Source organism: Gopherus evgoodei, chromosome 13 (genome assembly GCF_007399415.2).
Source record: "Gopherus evgoodei ecotype Sinaloan lineage chromosome 13, rGopEvg1_v1.p, whole genome shotgun sequence".
NCBI lineage: Eukaryota > Metazoa > Chordata > Testudines > Testudinidae > Gopherus > Gopherus evgoodei.
The window spans coordinates 6,486,417-6,502,117 of NC_044334.1; the positions used below are offsets into that span (position 1 = coordinate 6,486,417).

Sequence of the window (15,701 nt, forward strand, 5' to 3'; positions counted from 1 at the left end):
AAATTATTTAATAACTTGCTTATTTATGTAACATCATGTGGCACTTTTGAAACTGAATAGACTTTTTCATGGTTTGATTATCATTGCATATCTTTTAGCTTAGACACAGAAAGTAAACTATACAATTTCTGGTTCTCATGCACGAGTACAATGCATGTAACCCAAACAGTGCAAGGGAATGTGTGTTTGTTTTAAACATAAATTTAATGCAAACATTTCTGTTTTTGCAAAATCCTGAACTTTGGGGTCAGATTTACCCTGACACTGGTACTTTTGTGTGCATTCAATCTTGTTGTTGGTGCATTGAATTTGATAGAACATTCTGCACACTTCTTAGTGATTTGAACAAATCTTTTTTGAAACTTTTGATCTCTATTAAAGATTTAATAGACGCATGCTGCAACTCTGAGAGAGCTATGTGTCTGTACGTTAGTTGCATTTTTGGCAAAAAGTCATTTTGCTAATTTCTGATTTATTTTTTTATTTATTTATTTTAGGAAGCTAGAGGAACTACAAATTCAGCTTACAAAATCAAATGAAAAGGCAGCTCAGCTGCAGGAAAATGTGGAACAGACAACACGTAACGCTGAACAGAACCAGCAGGAAACACTTAAGAATCATCAGGCTGAACTGAAGAAAATGCAAGATAAATTAGTAGACCTGGTAAGAACAACTATAGAAAAGGCTTACTAGTTGTGTTGGAAAGAGTATTAAAAAAACTAGATTTCTGATTGTATTCAAATTGCTCTAAAATCTGACAGGAAAAGCAAATTGAGAAAAGTCAAAATCAGTATAAGGATCTGCAGATGACGCATGAAAAAACCAATTCTGAGATGATCGCTGAGCACAATGCAGCCATCAAAGAGCTTAAACAGAATCTGCTGGACACAGAAGAGATGCTGAAAAGGGCAAAAAAGAAAAACAGCGACTTGGAAAAACAGGCTGAGGAGCTGAAAAAACAAGCAGAACTTGCCAAAGTACGTATGTCTTTTAAGCAAGTAATTGCTCTATTATCTCTCTCCTTACAATGACTCACTCCTTTACCATTTAACCTAACCCATTTGTTTTAACTTTGTTTTTTGGTATTCACTCAGTGAAAATGTATCCAGACTAGATGAAGTATTAAGGAAAGGAAACCTATGCCGTTGACTATTAGATAATCTTTATATCCATATTTTAGTTTAATATAAAGTATAGTACTTAGCAATTAACTTTATATCCTCATAGATTTCTGTTCCAGTCAGAATCAGTTGGAATTAAATTTTATTTCTCTTTAATAAGGGATGTTAAGCATCTGGATTTTAAATAATTAGGTGTACTTAGAAATATTTTATTTACAGGCACCTTGTTACTGACATTTTCTTTTGTAAATCAGTTCCATGTTGTGTATAATTATTTTGCCTTTAGCTTGATTTAAATAACTTTCACTGATTTTTCTGTTTCCTGGATATTGTTGCTTGCTTTCATCTCTCATTCATTGTTTATTTGCCTTAAGCTTTGTGTTATGTTATGCTTTAGCAGAATATTCAGTGTATAAATTGACACACGAAAGTTAAAGTATCCAACATATTTCTGATGTAGTATTTGAACAAATTAACCTTTTTGTGATACGGTATCATGGGTACATTACCCATGTAGTATAAACACTGTATAAAGTAACTAGAAGTCAGCATCTGGTATAGCTCCCTAGATTAACTATAATCCAACTCATCCAAGTATTGACTGAGGGTATGTCTACACTACGAAATTAGGTCAAATTTATAGAAGTCAATTTTTTAGAAATCGATTTTATACAATCAATTGTGTGTGTCCCCACTTAAGACCATTAAGACCTATAACTCGGCAGAGTGTGTCCACAGTACCGAGGCTAGTGTCGCTATCTGGAGCATTGCACTGTGGGTAGCTATCCCACAGTTCCCGCAGTTTCCACCGCCCATTGGAATTCTGGGTTGAGCTTCCAGTGCCTGGTGGTTCTGAGTAAATGTCATCAGCTTCCCACCCCCCTTCCCTCCATGAAAGCAACGGCAATAAATCATTTCTCACCTTTTTTCCTGGGTTACCCATGCAGGTCCCATACCATGGCAAACATGGAGCCCGCTCAGCTCACCATCCCCATATGTCTCCTGGGTGCTGCCAGACATGGCACTGGATTGCTACACAGCAGCAGCTCATTGCCTTTTGGCAGCAAATGGTGCATTACGACTGGTAGCCGTTGTCGTCGTCTCCTGGGTGCTCTTTTAGCCGACTTTGGTGAGGTTGGTCGGGGGCGCCTGAGCAGATATGTGTGCTCCTGGCCAGCCGTGGTGAGGTCAGCCGGGGGCGCCTGGACATAAATGGGAGACGACGATGGCCAGCAGTTGTACTGCACCATCTGCTGCCAGTCTAAGATGTATAAGAGAGATGGAGTGGATCAGAACAATAAAGAGACCAGATTTGTTTTGTATTCATTTGCTCCCCACTCCCCCCGTGAATAGTAGGGGGAGGGATAGGTCAGTGGTTTGAGCATTGGCCTGCTAAACCCTGGGTTGTGAGTTCAGTCTTTATGGGGGCCATTCTGTGTGACAACCCTGTAAGCCATGTCATCAATCGCCCCTCCTTCAGTCACATCAACAGCAGACAATCGTTTCGCGCCTTTTTTCAGCGTAGACGCCATAGCACGGCAAGCATGGAGCCCGCTCAGATCACCGCCATAATTATGAGCACTGTAAACACCACATGCATTATCCTGCAGTATATGCAGAACCTGCAAAAGCAAAACCAGGCGAGGAGGCAACGGCAGCGTGTGATGAGTGCTGAGGACATGGACACCAACTTCTCTCAAAGTACAGGCCCTGGCAGTGTGGACATCATGGTGTTAATGGGGCAAGTTGATGCCGTGGAACGCCAATTCTGGGCCCAGGAAACAAGCACAGACTGGTTGGACCGCGTAGTGTTGCATGTCTGGGATGATTCCCAGTGGCTGCAAAACTTTTGCATGCATAAGGGCACTTACATGGAACTTTGTGACTTGCTTTCCCCTGCCTTGAAGTGCAAGAATACCAAGATGAGAGCAGCCCTCACAGTTCACAAGTGAGTGGCGATAGCCCTGTGGAAGCTTGCAACGCCAGACAGCTACTGGTCAGTCGGGCATCAGTTTGGAGTGGGCAAATCTACTGTGGGGGCTGCTGTGATCCAAGTAGTCAGCGCAATCAAAGAGCTTATGATATCAAGGGTAGTGACTCTGGGAAATGTGCAGGTCATAGTGGATGGCTTTGCTGCAATGGGATTCCCTAACCGTAGTGGGGCGATAGACAGATCCCATATCCCTATCTTGGCAGCAGCGCACCAAGCCAGCGAGTACATAAACCGCAAGGGGTACTTTTCAGTGGTGCTGCAAGCACTGGTGGTTCACAAGGGATGTTTCACCAACATGAATGTGGGATGGCTGGGAAAGGTACATGGTGCTCGTATCTTCAGGAACTCTGGTCTGTTTCAAAAGCTGCAGCAGGGGACTTTCTTCCCAGACCAGAAAATAACCTTTGGACCCAGCCTACCCCTTAATGCCCTGGCTCATGAAGTCGTACACAGGCAGCCTGGACAGTAGTCAGGAGCTGTTCAACTATAGGCTGAGCAAGTGCAGAATGGTGGTAGAATGTGCATTTGGATGTTTAAAAGCGCGCTGGCGCATTTACTGACTTGGATAGACCTCAGCGAAACCAATATTCCCATTGTTATTACTGCTTGCTGTGCGCTCCACAATATCTGTGAGAGTAAGGGGGAGACGTTTATGGTGGGATGGGAGGTTGAGGCAAATCGCCTGTCCACTGATTATGCACAGTCAGACACCAGGCTGGTTAGCAGAGTACAGGAGGGTGCGGTGCACATCAGAGAATCTTTGAAAACCAGTTTCATGACTGGCCAAGCTACGGTGTGAAAGTTCTCTTCTCTTTGTTTCTCCTTGATTGAACCCGTGCCCCTTGGTTCACTCTACTTCCCTGTAAGCTAACCACCCTCCCCTCCCCTTTTGATCACCACTTGCAGAGGCAATAAAGTCATTGTTGCTTCACATTCATGCATTCTTTATTAATTCATCACACAAATAGGGAGATAACTGCCAAGGTAGCCCAGGAGGGGTGGGGCAGGAGGGAAGCACTGGGTGTGGTGGGGGAAGAGGGAAGGACAAGGCCACACTGCACTTCAAAACTTATTGAATGCCAGCTTTCTGTTGCTTGGGCAGTCTGTGGGGTGGAGTGGTTGGGTGCCCGGAGGCCCCCCCACCGCATTCTTGGGCATCTGGGTGAGGAGGCTATGGAACCTGGGAAGGATGCTGGTTGGTTACGCAGGGGCTGTAGTGTCGGTCTGTGCTCAAGCTGCCTTTCCTGAACCTCAGCCATACGTCTGAGCATATCAATTTGTTCCTCCAGTAGCCTCAGCATTGCCTCTTGCCTTATGTCACCAAGCTGACGCACCTATCATCTTCAGCCTGCCACTTACTATCTTCAGCCCGCTGTCTGTCCTTACGTTCATATTGTGCTTTCCTGGACTCTGACATTGTCTGCCTCCATGCATTCTGCTGGGCTCTTTCAGTGTGGGAGGACTGCATGAACTCAGAAAACATTTCATCACGAGTGCGGTTTTTTTGCCTTCTAATCTTCGCTAGCCTCTGGGAAGGAGAAGATAGTGTGAGCGTTGAAACATTTGCAGCTGGTGGAGGAAAAAAAGGAGAGAGTGGTAGTTAAAAAGACACATTTTAGAGAACAATGGGTAGACTCACGGTAAACCTTGCTGTTAACATTACATAGCACATGTGCCTTCAGTACAAGGTTGCATTTTGGCTCTTATTGAGGGTATGCCGGTTTGGTGTGAGAGATCTTTCACGCAGGGCTGGGCAACAGAATTTGGCTTGCAGGCAGCCATGGTAAGACAGTCTTTTGGCTTCTTTAACCTTCATAACATGTGGGAATGGTTTCAAACAGCAGTGCCCTCACTTCCCATACCAAGCAGCTGTTGGGTTGGCCATTTAAAATGGGTTGGCAGTTTAAAAGGAGGAGGGGCTGCGGTTTTCGGATTAACGTGCAGCACAAACCCAACTAACACAACACCAACCCCCCCAACACACACACACAATTCTCTGGGATGATCACTTCGCCTCTCCCCCCCACCGCGTGGCTAACAGCGGGGAACATTTCTGTTCAGCTGCAAGCAAACAGCCCAGCAGGAACGAGCACCTCCGAATGTCCCCTTAATAAAATCACCCTATTTCAACCAGGTGACCGGGAATGATATCACTCTCCAGAGGATAACACAGAGAGATAAAGAACGGATGCTGTTTGAATGCCAGCAAACACGGGGACCATACACTGCCATGCTTTTTATGCAGTGATTCCAGACTACGTGCTACTGTCATGGCATGGTAAAGTGTCCTACCATGGAGGACGGAATAAGACTGTCCTCCCCAGAAACCTTTTGCAAAGGTTTTGGGAGTACATCCAGGAGAGCTTTATGGAGATGTCCCTGGAGGATTTCCGCTCCATCCCCAGACATGTTAACAGACTTTTCCAGTAACTGTACTGGCCACAAATGCCAGAGCAAATTAATCATTAAACACACTTGCTTTTAAACCATGTATAATATTTACAAAGGTACACTCACCAGAGGTCCCTTCTTTGCCTGGTGGGTCCAGGAGGCAGCCTTGGGTGGGTTCGGGAGGTGCTGACTCCAGGTCCAGGGTGAGAAACAGTTCCTGGCTGTCGGGGAAAACGATTTCTCCACTTCCTTGCCATGAGCTATCTTCAACCTCCTCACCTTCCTCATCCCCAAAACCCGCATCCCTGTTGCATGCTACTCCATTGACGGAGTCAAAGCACAGGGGTAGGGTAGTGGTGGCTGCACCACCTAGAATGGCATGCAGCTCATCATACAAGCTGCATGTCTGGGGCTCTGACCCAGGGCTCCATAAGTTTCTCAGCTCCATAAGTTTCACGCGGCACTGCTGCGGGTCCCTGTTGTAGCCTCTGTCCTTCATGCCCTTTGAGATTTTTTTCAAATGTTTGGGCATTTTGTCTGTTTTGGAATGGAATTCTGATAGCATGGATTCATCTCCCCATACAGCAATCAGATCCCATACCTCCCATTCGGTCCATGCTGGAGCTCTTTTGCAATTCTGGGACTCTATCATGGTCACCTTTGCTGATGAGATCTGCACTCACCTGCAGATCGCCATGCTGGCCAAACAGGAAATGAGATTCAAAAGTTTGTGGGCCTTTTCCTGTCTACCTGGCCAGTGCATCGGAGTTTAGAGCGCTGTCCAGAGCAGTCACAATGGAGCACTCTGCGACAGCTCCCAGAGGCCAATACTGTCAAATTGTGACCACGCTACCCCAAATTCGACTTGGCAAGGTCGATGTCAGTGCTAATCCCCTCATCGGGGGAGGAGTACCAAAATCGATTTTAACAGCCCTTTAAGTCGAAAATAACGGCTTAGTCATGTGGACAGGTGCAGGATTAAATCGATCTACCTGCTGCTAAATTTGAACTAAACTTGTAGTGTAGACCAGGGCTGAATCTTGCTGGTTTTTCTTGTCTTCACAGTAGCTTTTTTTAAAATCACTCCATGCTTAATCTATGTAGATGGTACCATTTAAATCACTTTTGGGGGGCAGGGGGCAGTACTGGAGCAGATTTAATAAAAAGCCAAACTCCTCTAGTATGGATGAACACACAACTAGTACATCTTTTAACATAACTATCATTAATTAGTTCCACTAAGTCGTCTCACTAGCTAGTCATTGTTTTGTAATAAAAATGGCTGTAACGTTTTTCAGCAGTTGATATTACACAGAGGCTTGTGTGTCAGTATATACACTTTAATTTTAAACTATAATAGCTTTATTTGTCCTTAATCCATACTTCTCATTTGTCTGTTTGACTTCATTTTTGTTTCCCTTCTCCCCAACTTTATTTCTTTAGTCTTTAACTTCTGTGTTAGCATCAGCCAAAAAAGAGATTGAACTAATGTCAGACGAGATGAGGGGTTTGATATCCGAGAAGGAGATTCTGGCACAGGAGGGAAATGCTTTAAAGTTAGAGAAGGGTTCACTATTATCAAAACTACTAGAGTTGGAATCCAAGCTTATGTTGTTGCAACAAGATCAGGAAAAGCTTTGGACAATAAATGAAGAACTTGATTCAGAAAATAAAAAGATCTTAAAAGAAAAGCAAGAAGCTGAAACTAAAAGTCAACAGGATAGCACAGAAAAGGCAGCATTAATTTCTGAGAAACAAAAGCTATTTATTGAAATAGGGACAACACAGAAAGATCTTCTAAAAATAAGTAGAGAAAATGATGCTCTACGCTCTTCAGAATCAGCTCTGCTCCAACAGCTGGAAGAACTTCAGACCAGCAAAGATGCTTTGGTTCTGGAATCTCGAAAGCACATTAAGGAAAGAGAAGAACTGGAGGATAATCAGAAAAAACTTTCTGAGGAGAATGCTACTCTTCTTAAAGACAAGGATGATGTCATCCAGAAGTTGAAAAGCTCTTATGAAGACCTGGCCAGAGATCAAAAGGATCTCCTGCAAGAAATATCTGCTCTAGCTGCAGAGAGAAATTCAGTCTTGGATAAAATTTTGACTCTTGAAAGCACATATGTGGCCTTAAAAAATGAAAGGGATGATCTGTTGCAAAAAAGTCAAGACGTGCAATCCGAAAAGGAAGCACTTCTTAAAAGTCAGGAAGAGCTGCATGTGAGCTTAGAAACTGCTCTAAATGAGGAAAAGACCTTAAATATGAAAACTGAAGGACTGCAAACAGAGCTAGATGCTGTGATTAAAGAACTTAAAAAAGCTACCAAAGACAATGTAGAGTTGCAGGCCTCCTATGCTAGTCTCTCTAAACTGCTTGAAGAGATAAAAGCCAGTAGGGCGTCAACAGACTCCGAATGTATCCAGTTACTACAAGAGAAGGAAGCTCTCTCTTCATCTGAGCGGAGACTTTTGTCTGAGAGGGAGGAACTTTTAAATGAAAATAAGGCAATTGCAGAAAAGCTTGCCAAGACCTCAGAAGATGCCGCCCTTGCTGAGAAAGCTCTAAATGAGAAAATAAGTCAACTGAGTAGAGAGAAGGAATTGGCTTCTCAGAAGTCAGTGAAACTTAAAAAGCAGAATGATGTTCTTCTCAAAGAAAAGGACATGTTAGAAACCAAATGTGCAGAGCTGCTCACTGAAAAACAGTCTTCTGCAAATGCACTGTGTGACTTGAAAAGAAAACATGAGCTGGACATCTCAGCCAAGAAAGCACTTGGTCAAGAGAAGGCAAAGCTCCAGAGTGCCATTGAAAGCCTCAAGAGAGAACTGGACAAGAAAACCCAAGAAAATCAAGATCTAGTAGCCTATAACTGTGAACTTTCAAAGTGTCTGAAAGAGGCTCAGAGTGCCAAAACACTGCTAGGAAATGAACTTTCTGCTGTTTCGCAAGCCAAGCAAGTTCTGATGTCGTCCTTCAAAACCTGTTCTTCCAGTAAGGAAATGCTAGCCAAAGAGAGGACTGAACTGCAAGAAGAATGTCAAAAATTAAATGAAGAGGTCAAAATTATGCAGGAGAATTTAACAATAGAAAGGGAAGCTAGAAAGCTGGAAAAGGATTCATTCTTATTGGGACATGCAGAACTTCAGAACACCATCAGCTTCTTAGAGAGGGAGAAGGAGCAGCTAACAGTTAAAAATAAAGAATTGCTGTCTGAGAAACAACTGCTGGTTCAGGAGAAACAAAAATCTGAATCCAAACTAGAGGAAATCATTAAAGAAAAGGAGGTTCTCAGCACAGAGACTGATCAACTTGCCTCCAATATTGAAAACCTAAAGAGTGATTTTGCTTCATTGACTAAATCGAAGGCGGAGCTCCAGGACTTGCATGCCTGTCTCTCCAATATCCTAGAAGATCTTCGGCATAGCCATGAGGTGACTGAATTGGAGCGAATGAAGCTGCTCCAGGAAAATGAGAGCCTTCTTGTGGAACAGAAGAATCTGATCATGATAAAGGAAGAAATACTGAAAGAGAAGGAGAAGTTTTCTGAGGACTATTACAAACTGCATGAGGAAGTAATGCTTTTAGCACAAACTAATGGTGACCTTTCAGCCAACCTACTGGTGTTGCAGAACAAAAATCAGATGCTACTGGTGGAGAAGGACAAACTTGCTTTGAAACTAAAAGAAACTGAGGCTCTTCAGTCACATACAGTAACGCAAAAATCTGAGGTATTGAAACGTTGTTAAACCAGTCAAGTACAGTTACTAACACAGAGCACTAACTTCAATAGTTTTGATGTCAGCACTTTAATTGCATGACCAGCATTTCATCTTAATGTAGACAGACTGGAATTCTCTTCCCTCTTGGTATAGTACCCTGTTTGTCTCAAGTTGTCTGTAAGGATGAGTGTGAAAGATCTTTTAACACCCATAATATAAAACAATTTTATGCTTAATCATAAGGAACTATGTTGTTGCTGAATGCTGTAAGAAAACAATTTTGAAACTGTGAATAAAAAGGAAAAAAAATTCCAAATCCTACAGGAGAAATTTAACATTAGTAGAAAAAGTACTTTCTGGCTAACAGTAAATAGGTACAAATGAATATGATTTTAGACTTGGTGCTCACCATAACTTTTTATTTAAAAAAATTTAATTAAAAGAATATTAGTTTAAATTTACATGGTGATATAAAACAAAATTTTACTCTTCTTAGAACTTTCAAAACATGTTGTAATAAATTGGCAGCTGAGTGTGTTCTTTTTATTCACAGTAGTGTTTATATTCACCACCAACAAAGCAGTAAATAGAACTTTGAGCCAGACGTTGCTTGACTTAGAAACTGCAAAACCACTTAAAGTGTGAATTTTGTGGGGTGTTTTTTAATTCCAATTACTTCAGAATATTTTACTCCAATCTAAAGCTTTGTGTATGATCTTCAAAGATTTAATTTCACAAGGGCAAGTCATCATTAACAATGTTAAAGTAACATGTAACATTAACTTGATAGCTGAATCTTTTTGTCCTCCTATTTTAACGTTCAGGATCCTCTCAAAGCAAATGCAACATAACTCCTCTTTATAATTCCACATCTATCTAAAAGATCAGTCTGTTGGTAGTGAATATATATTGCACAACTATGATTATAAGATGTTTGGGTCGTTTAAGGGTAATCACAGTGGATATAATTAGGGCCATTCAGGGATTTAATTAAAAAAAAATCAACCTCAATGAGGACACAAGCATGGGATTGTAATTCATTTCTGCATGGAATTTGACTTTTTAAGATCTATTTTATACTTTATGCAGCTTCAGAAATGCAGATACATTTCCAGTTTTAGTTATGAAAATGAAGCTATTTAATATATTTGATTCAATATGGAAAAAAGTTGGCAGGTAACTGAGTTCTGCATAAAGTATACAAAATATAATATAATGGTTGGTCTGCATTGAAGTGTTCCGTCCAGTAATAATTCTTTTTTATATTTAGGCTGCTAAAATGGCAGAAGATGCTTTGCAGGTAGTGGAGCAGGTGACCAAAGAGAAGGATGCCCTTCATCAAGAAAAGATGGATACACTGGCCTCCTTGGAGGACTCTAGACAGACAAATCAGAAACTGCAAAATGAAGTAACCACTTTTAAATGTTTATATATGAAACTAATCACAAAGTTCTTGAGACTTACTGGTATTCCTTAAAATGTCCCTGTATTGTAATGTGAAATCTACATCCAAATAGTCAAAAACACCACAATTTATCAGTGAACATGTGCTCTCTGAGATACCTACACTTCCCATACAACTTTAGTTATATGTTGAACTGGACATGCGTTCACTTCCTTCTGCTAGTCTGATCTGGTCTTTGCAAGTGAGAGGTTGTTTAAATCCTATTTTTCTGTTTATAACAAATGACCTAAAAAGAAAAAAACTTAAGGACAGGTTTAGTTTTTACTCTGCAGTCCAGAAGTGGGTTTTTTAAGTGCTTAAACCAATAGGATCACAGCACAGGGGACAAGAGAAGGGGAAGGGAATATTGGTTGTGTGGGGAAAAGGAGAAGAATGGGTTGAATAACCTTTGTCACTGTCTCACCACAGATCTCATCACGGCCATCTTGGCATGAGCTACTAGATAGTACCCACAGCTGCTCTATGTATTACACTAATACAGCCTTGTAGATTACATGCTTCTACAGCTCTAATGTGCTGTAATTACAAATACTCTGTTACCTTTATGCTCGAGCAGCATTTATCCCCTGTGATGTGAGATGCAGCATGGTACAGTAGACGGGGCACAGATACAGAAGATCTGTGTTCTAAGCCTGGCTTCATCAGTGACTCACTGTGTGGCCTTGGGCAAGTTGTTTACAATAACGTCTGTGCCTCAGTTTCCTCATCTTAAGTGGATAGTCCTTACACTCCAATAAAAAGCACTACAGAAGTGCTAACTAATAGTAACATTAATAACCCACAAAAGTTCTCCCATCCTAATCTAGCCTACAAAAACTTTTGAGCTTCTGTGCATGGTTATTAAAGGATCCTCTGCGTGACCTGAAGTTTCATGGCAGCATCTTAATTTCTCCTCCTCTGATCTATGTATTATTATTTATCATTTACTATTTATTATGTCAGGACATAGAGGTCACTCTCAAGATTAAGGCCTTACTATGCTAGGTGTTGTACAAACACACATGAAGTTGCAATTCCTGTCCCCAAAAAGCTTGCAACCTAAGAAATACCACAGTACTTTCCATGATGATGCTGGGTCAAGGACCCCCTCCTACCCTTGTTTTTCCCTTTTGTAACACTGCACTTTTTTTTTTTTTGGTAGTGGTGTCTTCACTAGCACCCTAATCTCTTTTTTCCCCACAAGTTGCCTCCAGGCTGCAGAGATGCAAATATAAACTGACTGTTTGAAACAGAAAGATGTGGGGAAACATACTTGAGCACACTGACTGCTACAGGCTGTGCAGATGATTCTCTAGAATTTTCTGATGTCTTTAAGATAATGAGCATTTTGAATGGGAAATGCCAGGATAACCTAATGCCATAGGCTTCTATTGAAACACAATTCTCAATGATTTTGAGGCAATGTTGATTGCTTAAGAGAGATGACATTATTAATGCCAGAAGTGGAATTTCTGGGCTGTTTAAAATAAAAATCCACTGTTCTGTACTGCCATCGAAGTAGCTGGAGATTATCTGTTACATAATATAATGTATTACTGAGTGCTTGTGAGCAGATGAGGTTTACAATCTGATCAGTGCTTACATGATAGATGCACGCACAGTAAATATTAGAAGGCTTTCTACAATTTGTGCCAAAACAAGATCTCTCAAAAGAATGGATTTCCTATTATTGCAAACACAACATCCAGCCTACTATTTCTCGCTGATTAAGGTACAGTAAAGCTTAATCATATGGTTAATTATGTATGTTTTTACCTAAGATCAGGGGGAAAAAACCTCTATACATATAGCACTCAATTATATCAAATCATACTACATTAATTTTGCTAAAGATGTTGAGTTGTAGGTACAGTGCTTAGACAGGTAGGTGTTCTGTGTGAAATGTGGATAGATTTCTAATGTTCATCTACTTATATTATCAGTTAGTCTTAAATTAACCTTTAACTTGCTATGCTGCTGGAATTGCATTGAACACAGTTGGGTTTGTTACACTTTTGTTAGTCAAATATTTCTCAGTGCAGACAGACTAATTTAACTCTTCACTTACCGAGACTTTTTAAAATAAAAAAGTGCAACCGTTCAAAACGTTAGGCCTCCATTTTCACAAATGCTTGACTATTTACAAACAATTTGTTTGAAAATTATATGATTCCGTGAATTTTTAACAAGATTTCCTTCCCTCCCCCAAGCTGGACAAACTTAAACACAACAGCCTGAAAAACGAAGAGGAACTTAACAAGTCAAAAGAGCTTCTAAATCTGGAGAACAAGAAAATGGAAGAATTTAGAAAAGAAGTGTAAGTATTTACATGTTTGTTGAGCCTTCAAACTCTTCCATAGTTATTCTATGTGAGTATGTAGCAATTATGTTTCATAAATGAGTCTTCTTACCAGCTCATCTACAGTATCCTCATTTATAAAACAGAGGTACTGTACTTCTTTACAATTCACTACTAACTTAGCTTCTGAAATATGTAAAACATGGAAACAGAGCACTGCCATGGCTCTCTGAAGGTTATTGAATTATTTGTGGAGATGTTTAAATTATGGTACATTAATTGAATTAGTTTGAAGTGGCATACAGTTCTGCCACATGGGGGCACCAATTTATTTCAAAAGCATCAATCCAAACAAATCTTGCAACATGTTTAAAATATATTTTTAGTTAAAGTGTTAGTGGTTCAAATGATTTTGTACATATTATATCTTAGATATTTTTTTTTTATCAATGGATCATTTAACAAATTTGCACATACTGCCAGGCAAAGAATGTTTTTTCTAACTTGCATCAGAGCAAACTCATCCTGGTATGTGTAAATCAAGTTGTCTGTCTGCTGGCTCCTCTCAGACCTTGTCTAGCATAGGAAAATATGTGGTGTTTTAAAATGTCAGCTACCGTGTTGTTAAACACCACTTAGCCTCTAGTGTAGATGGAGCTCAATGTGATAAGCCGATCATGGTCCACTCCTAATCTAGACAGCCTCAGCCTAGATTCTGAAATTGGAATGTAGCTGGCAATGGGTGAAGCAGAGTGTGCTGCTGTTTGGGCTCACATTTACCTGGACTCTACGGTGTTAATACAGTCATTTATTTTGTCAATAAACCTAACCAGTAGGACTCCAAAGAAAATGTAGGGAGTAACTATACATGTAGTAACACAGTGCCTTAGCCGAGTGCCATTCCTGGGCAGTACTAAATGAAACACACACACAGTGTCTCTGGTTTAAAGCCCTCTAGCCGCAATTTGATTAGTGCATGTTAGCCTCTGAATAAAACTATTAGCTCGTAACTGGTATCCAGCAGCCTAAAACTGTGTTCCTCCCTGAACAAAGACACAGTATGGCTACTGGCTCCTCAGTGTCCCAAGCTTTAGAGACTTGGCACACTGAACCTCAAGTCTTCAATCCCACCATCTCTGTGTGGAGAGAATTTGGTGACCTGTTGGGGAGATTCAGAACCTGGAATTTGGACTGCAGGGCTGAGATGATTGCTTGAGATTTTCAAAACGGTGTAGGGGATTTTTGCCCCACCCTTGACCGGTGCCCTGAGATCAAGGCAGTCCAGGCAAGGAGAGACAGGGTTTCTTGCAGAACACACAACATTAATGCTATGTTCCAGCACCTGCACCGCAATATTGATTTTTCTGTCCTTTTAAAAACCGAGATGGCTGTCAGAGAGAGGCCCCTTCTGGTGTGACAGGATTTCATTCCGTCAGTAATTCCCATCTGCTTTGGCGCTTGTAGAAAATGCCAAGGCAAAGTAATTATTTCCAGACTAGTTGCTCTAGTCTTAGAACCCCAGGAAGTGTGCAGATCCCATTTTTTATTAAAAATTCTTCTTCTGCAACTTGTCAGGAAAAATTATTTGTAGAAATTGCTGTTTAGGCTTCAGTAAAGGGGACTTCTAGATGAAGGAGATTGGTTTCCTCTCACTTGGTCCTCTTATGATTCTGTTTAAGGCAAACCTTAACCATAGCCAATTGCTGAACAGGGTCTCTAATTACCTGTGATTTTGGACTTCATGGATGGGGGGTAACTAATCTAATTTGACAGGTAATTGTAATACTGATTTAAGATTATTACATTATAAATACTTTGACATGTAAACAAAGTAATTAACATTGGTAAAGGATGGAGCTGAATTTGGCAGCTGCAGCTTTCCTTGAACTCCTCAGCAGTCTGTGTTGCCAGAATGCCTTTGGGATGCCCAGTAGGTGATGGTAAACTCTTGTAATTGTGGAGGGGAATAATGCAGGAGAGCCCTTTCAATAGGCAGCTGTGGCTCTGTAGGCAGGGAAGTCTTTCAATGGAAGTGGTAACCATTTTTGCAAAAGAGCTTAACATATAAAACTGGGCACCAGAGAAGCAGTGATACTGATTGGATTTTACTTTCCTGGTTAATAAACACCCTGTCAAATGCTCTTTTTGACATCAATTAAAATTCTCAGATACAAATGAATTACAATGGAATTCTGCAGTTTCACACAAGTCCACGCCACTATTTGTGTGCCTTTAACATCAGGAATCTGACTTCCTGACACACTAGTGCCAAAATCAAAAGTCAAAGCACTGATATGGACTGCAGCACAGCAAACAAGTGAGGTTAAAATTAGATGTGTTCCTGCATTAGCAAACAGATTCATACCAAGATAATTTGATTCAGTGATGTGACCCAGCACATTAAATCCAGTTTAACTAGGCCTTTATTAATAGAGCATGAAAAACTGCACCAAAAGTTGTTTACACCAGAGCCTGATCTTTAATATCTAATGTAGCTATGGCATAAGATCTAGGGAAAAGCGCTGGAAAATGTTAGCGTTAAGTTTAATACACACAATGCCGGATTACTTTTAATGCTGCTTGATAAAATGTTCATCATATAATATGAAATACTTTTGTTTAAACTGTAATTTAGTGAGTTAGAGGATAATGCTCCTGTTTTGTGAATCCTGTTACATAAATGTGTCCCTCCGGGGCACATCAGCCATGGGTGGTCATAACATATTTTAGTAT

At 40.8% G+C, this 15,701-nt stretch overlaps 1 protein-coding gene across 20 annotated transcripts in view; it reads left to right on the top strand.

Moving 5' to 3' along the window:
- The window catches only part of CLIP1 (CAP-Gly domain containing linker protein 1), a 123,791-nt gene that overhangs the window by 82,258 nt on the left and 25,832 nt on the right, over positions 1-15,701 (top strand). For 14 of the 20 annotated variants that reach the window (XM_030583048.1, XM_030583049.1, XM_030583046.1 and 11 more), the window contains 5 exons: positions 498-663; positions 762-977; positions 6,949-9,234; positions 10,496-10,633; positions 12,880-12,986. In XM_030583048.1, the coding sequence (XP_030438908.1) occupies positions 498-663; positions 762-977; positions 6,949-9,234; positions 10,496-10,633; positions 12,880-12,986 (2,913 nt within the window). The remainder of the gene's footprint in view (positions 1-497; positions 664-761; positions 978-6,948; positions 9,235-10,495; positions 10,634-12,879; positions 12,987-15,701) is intronic. The other 6 variants (XM_030583050.1, XM_030583055.1, XM_030583051.1 and 3 more) reach the window with 1 other exon arrangement.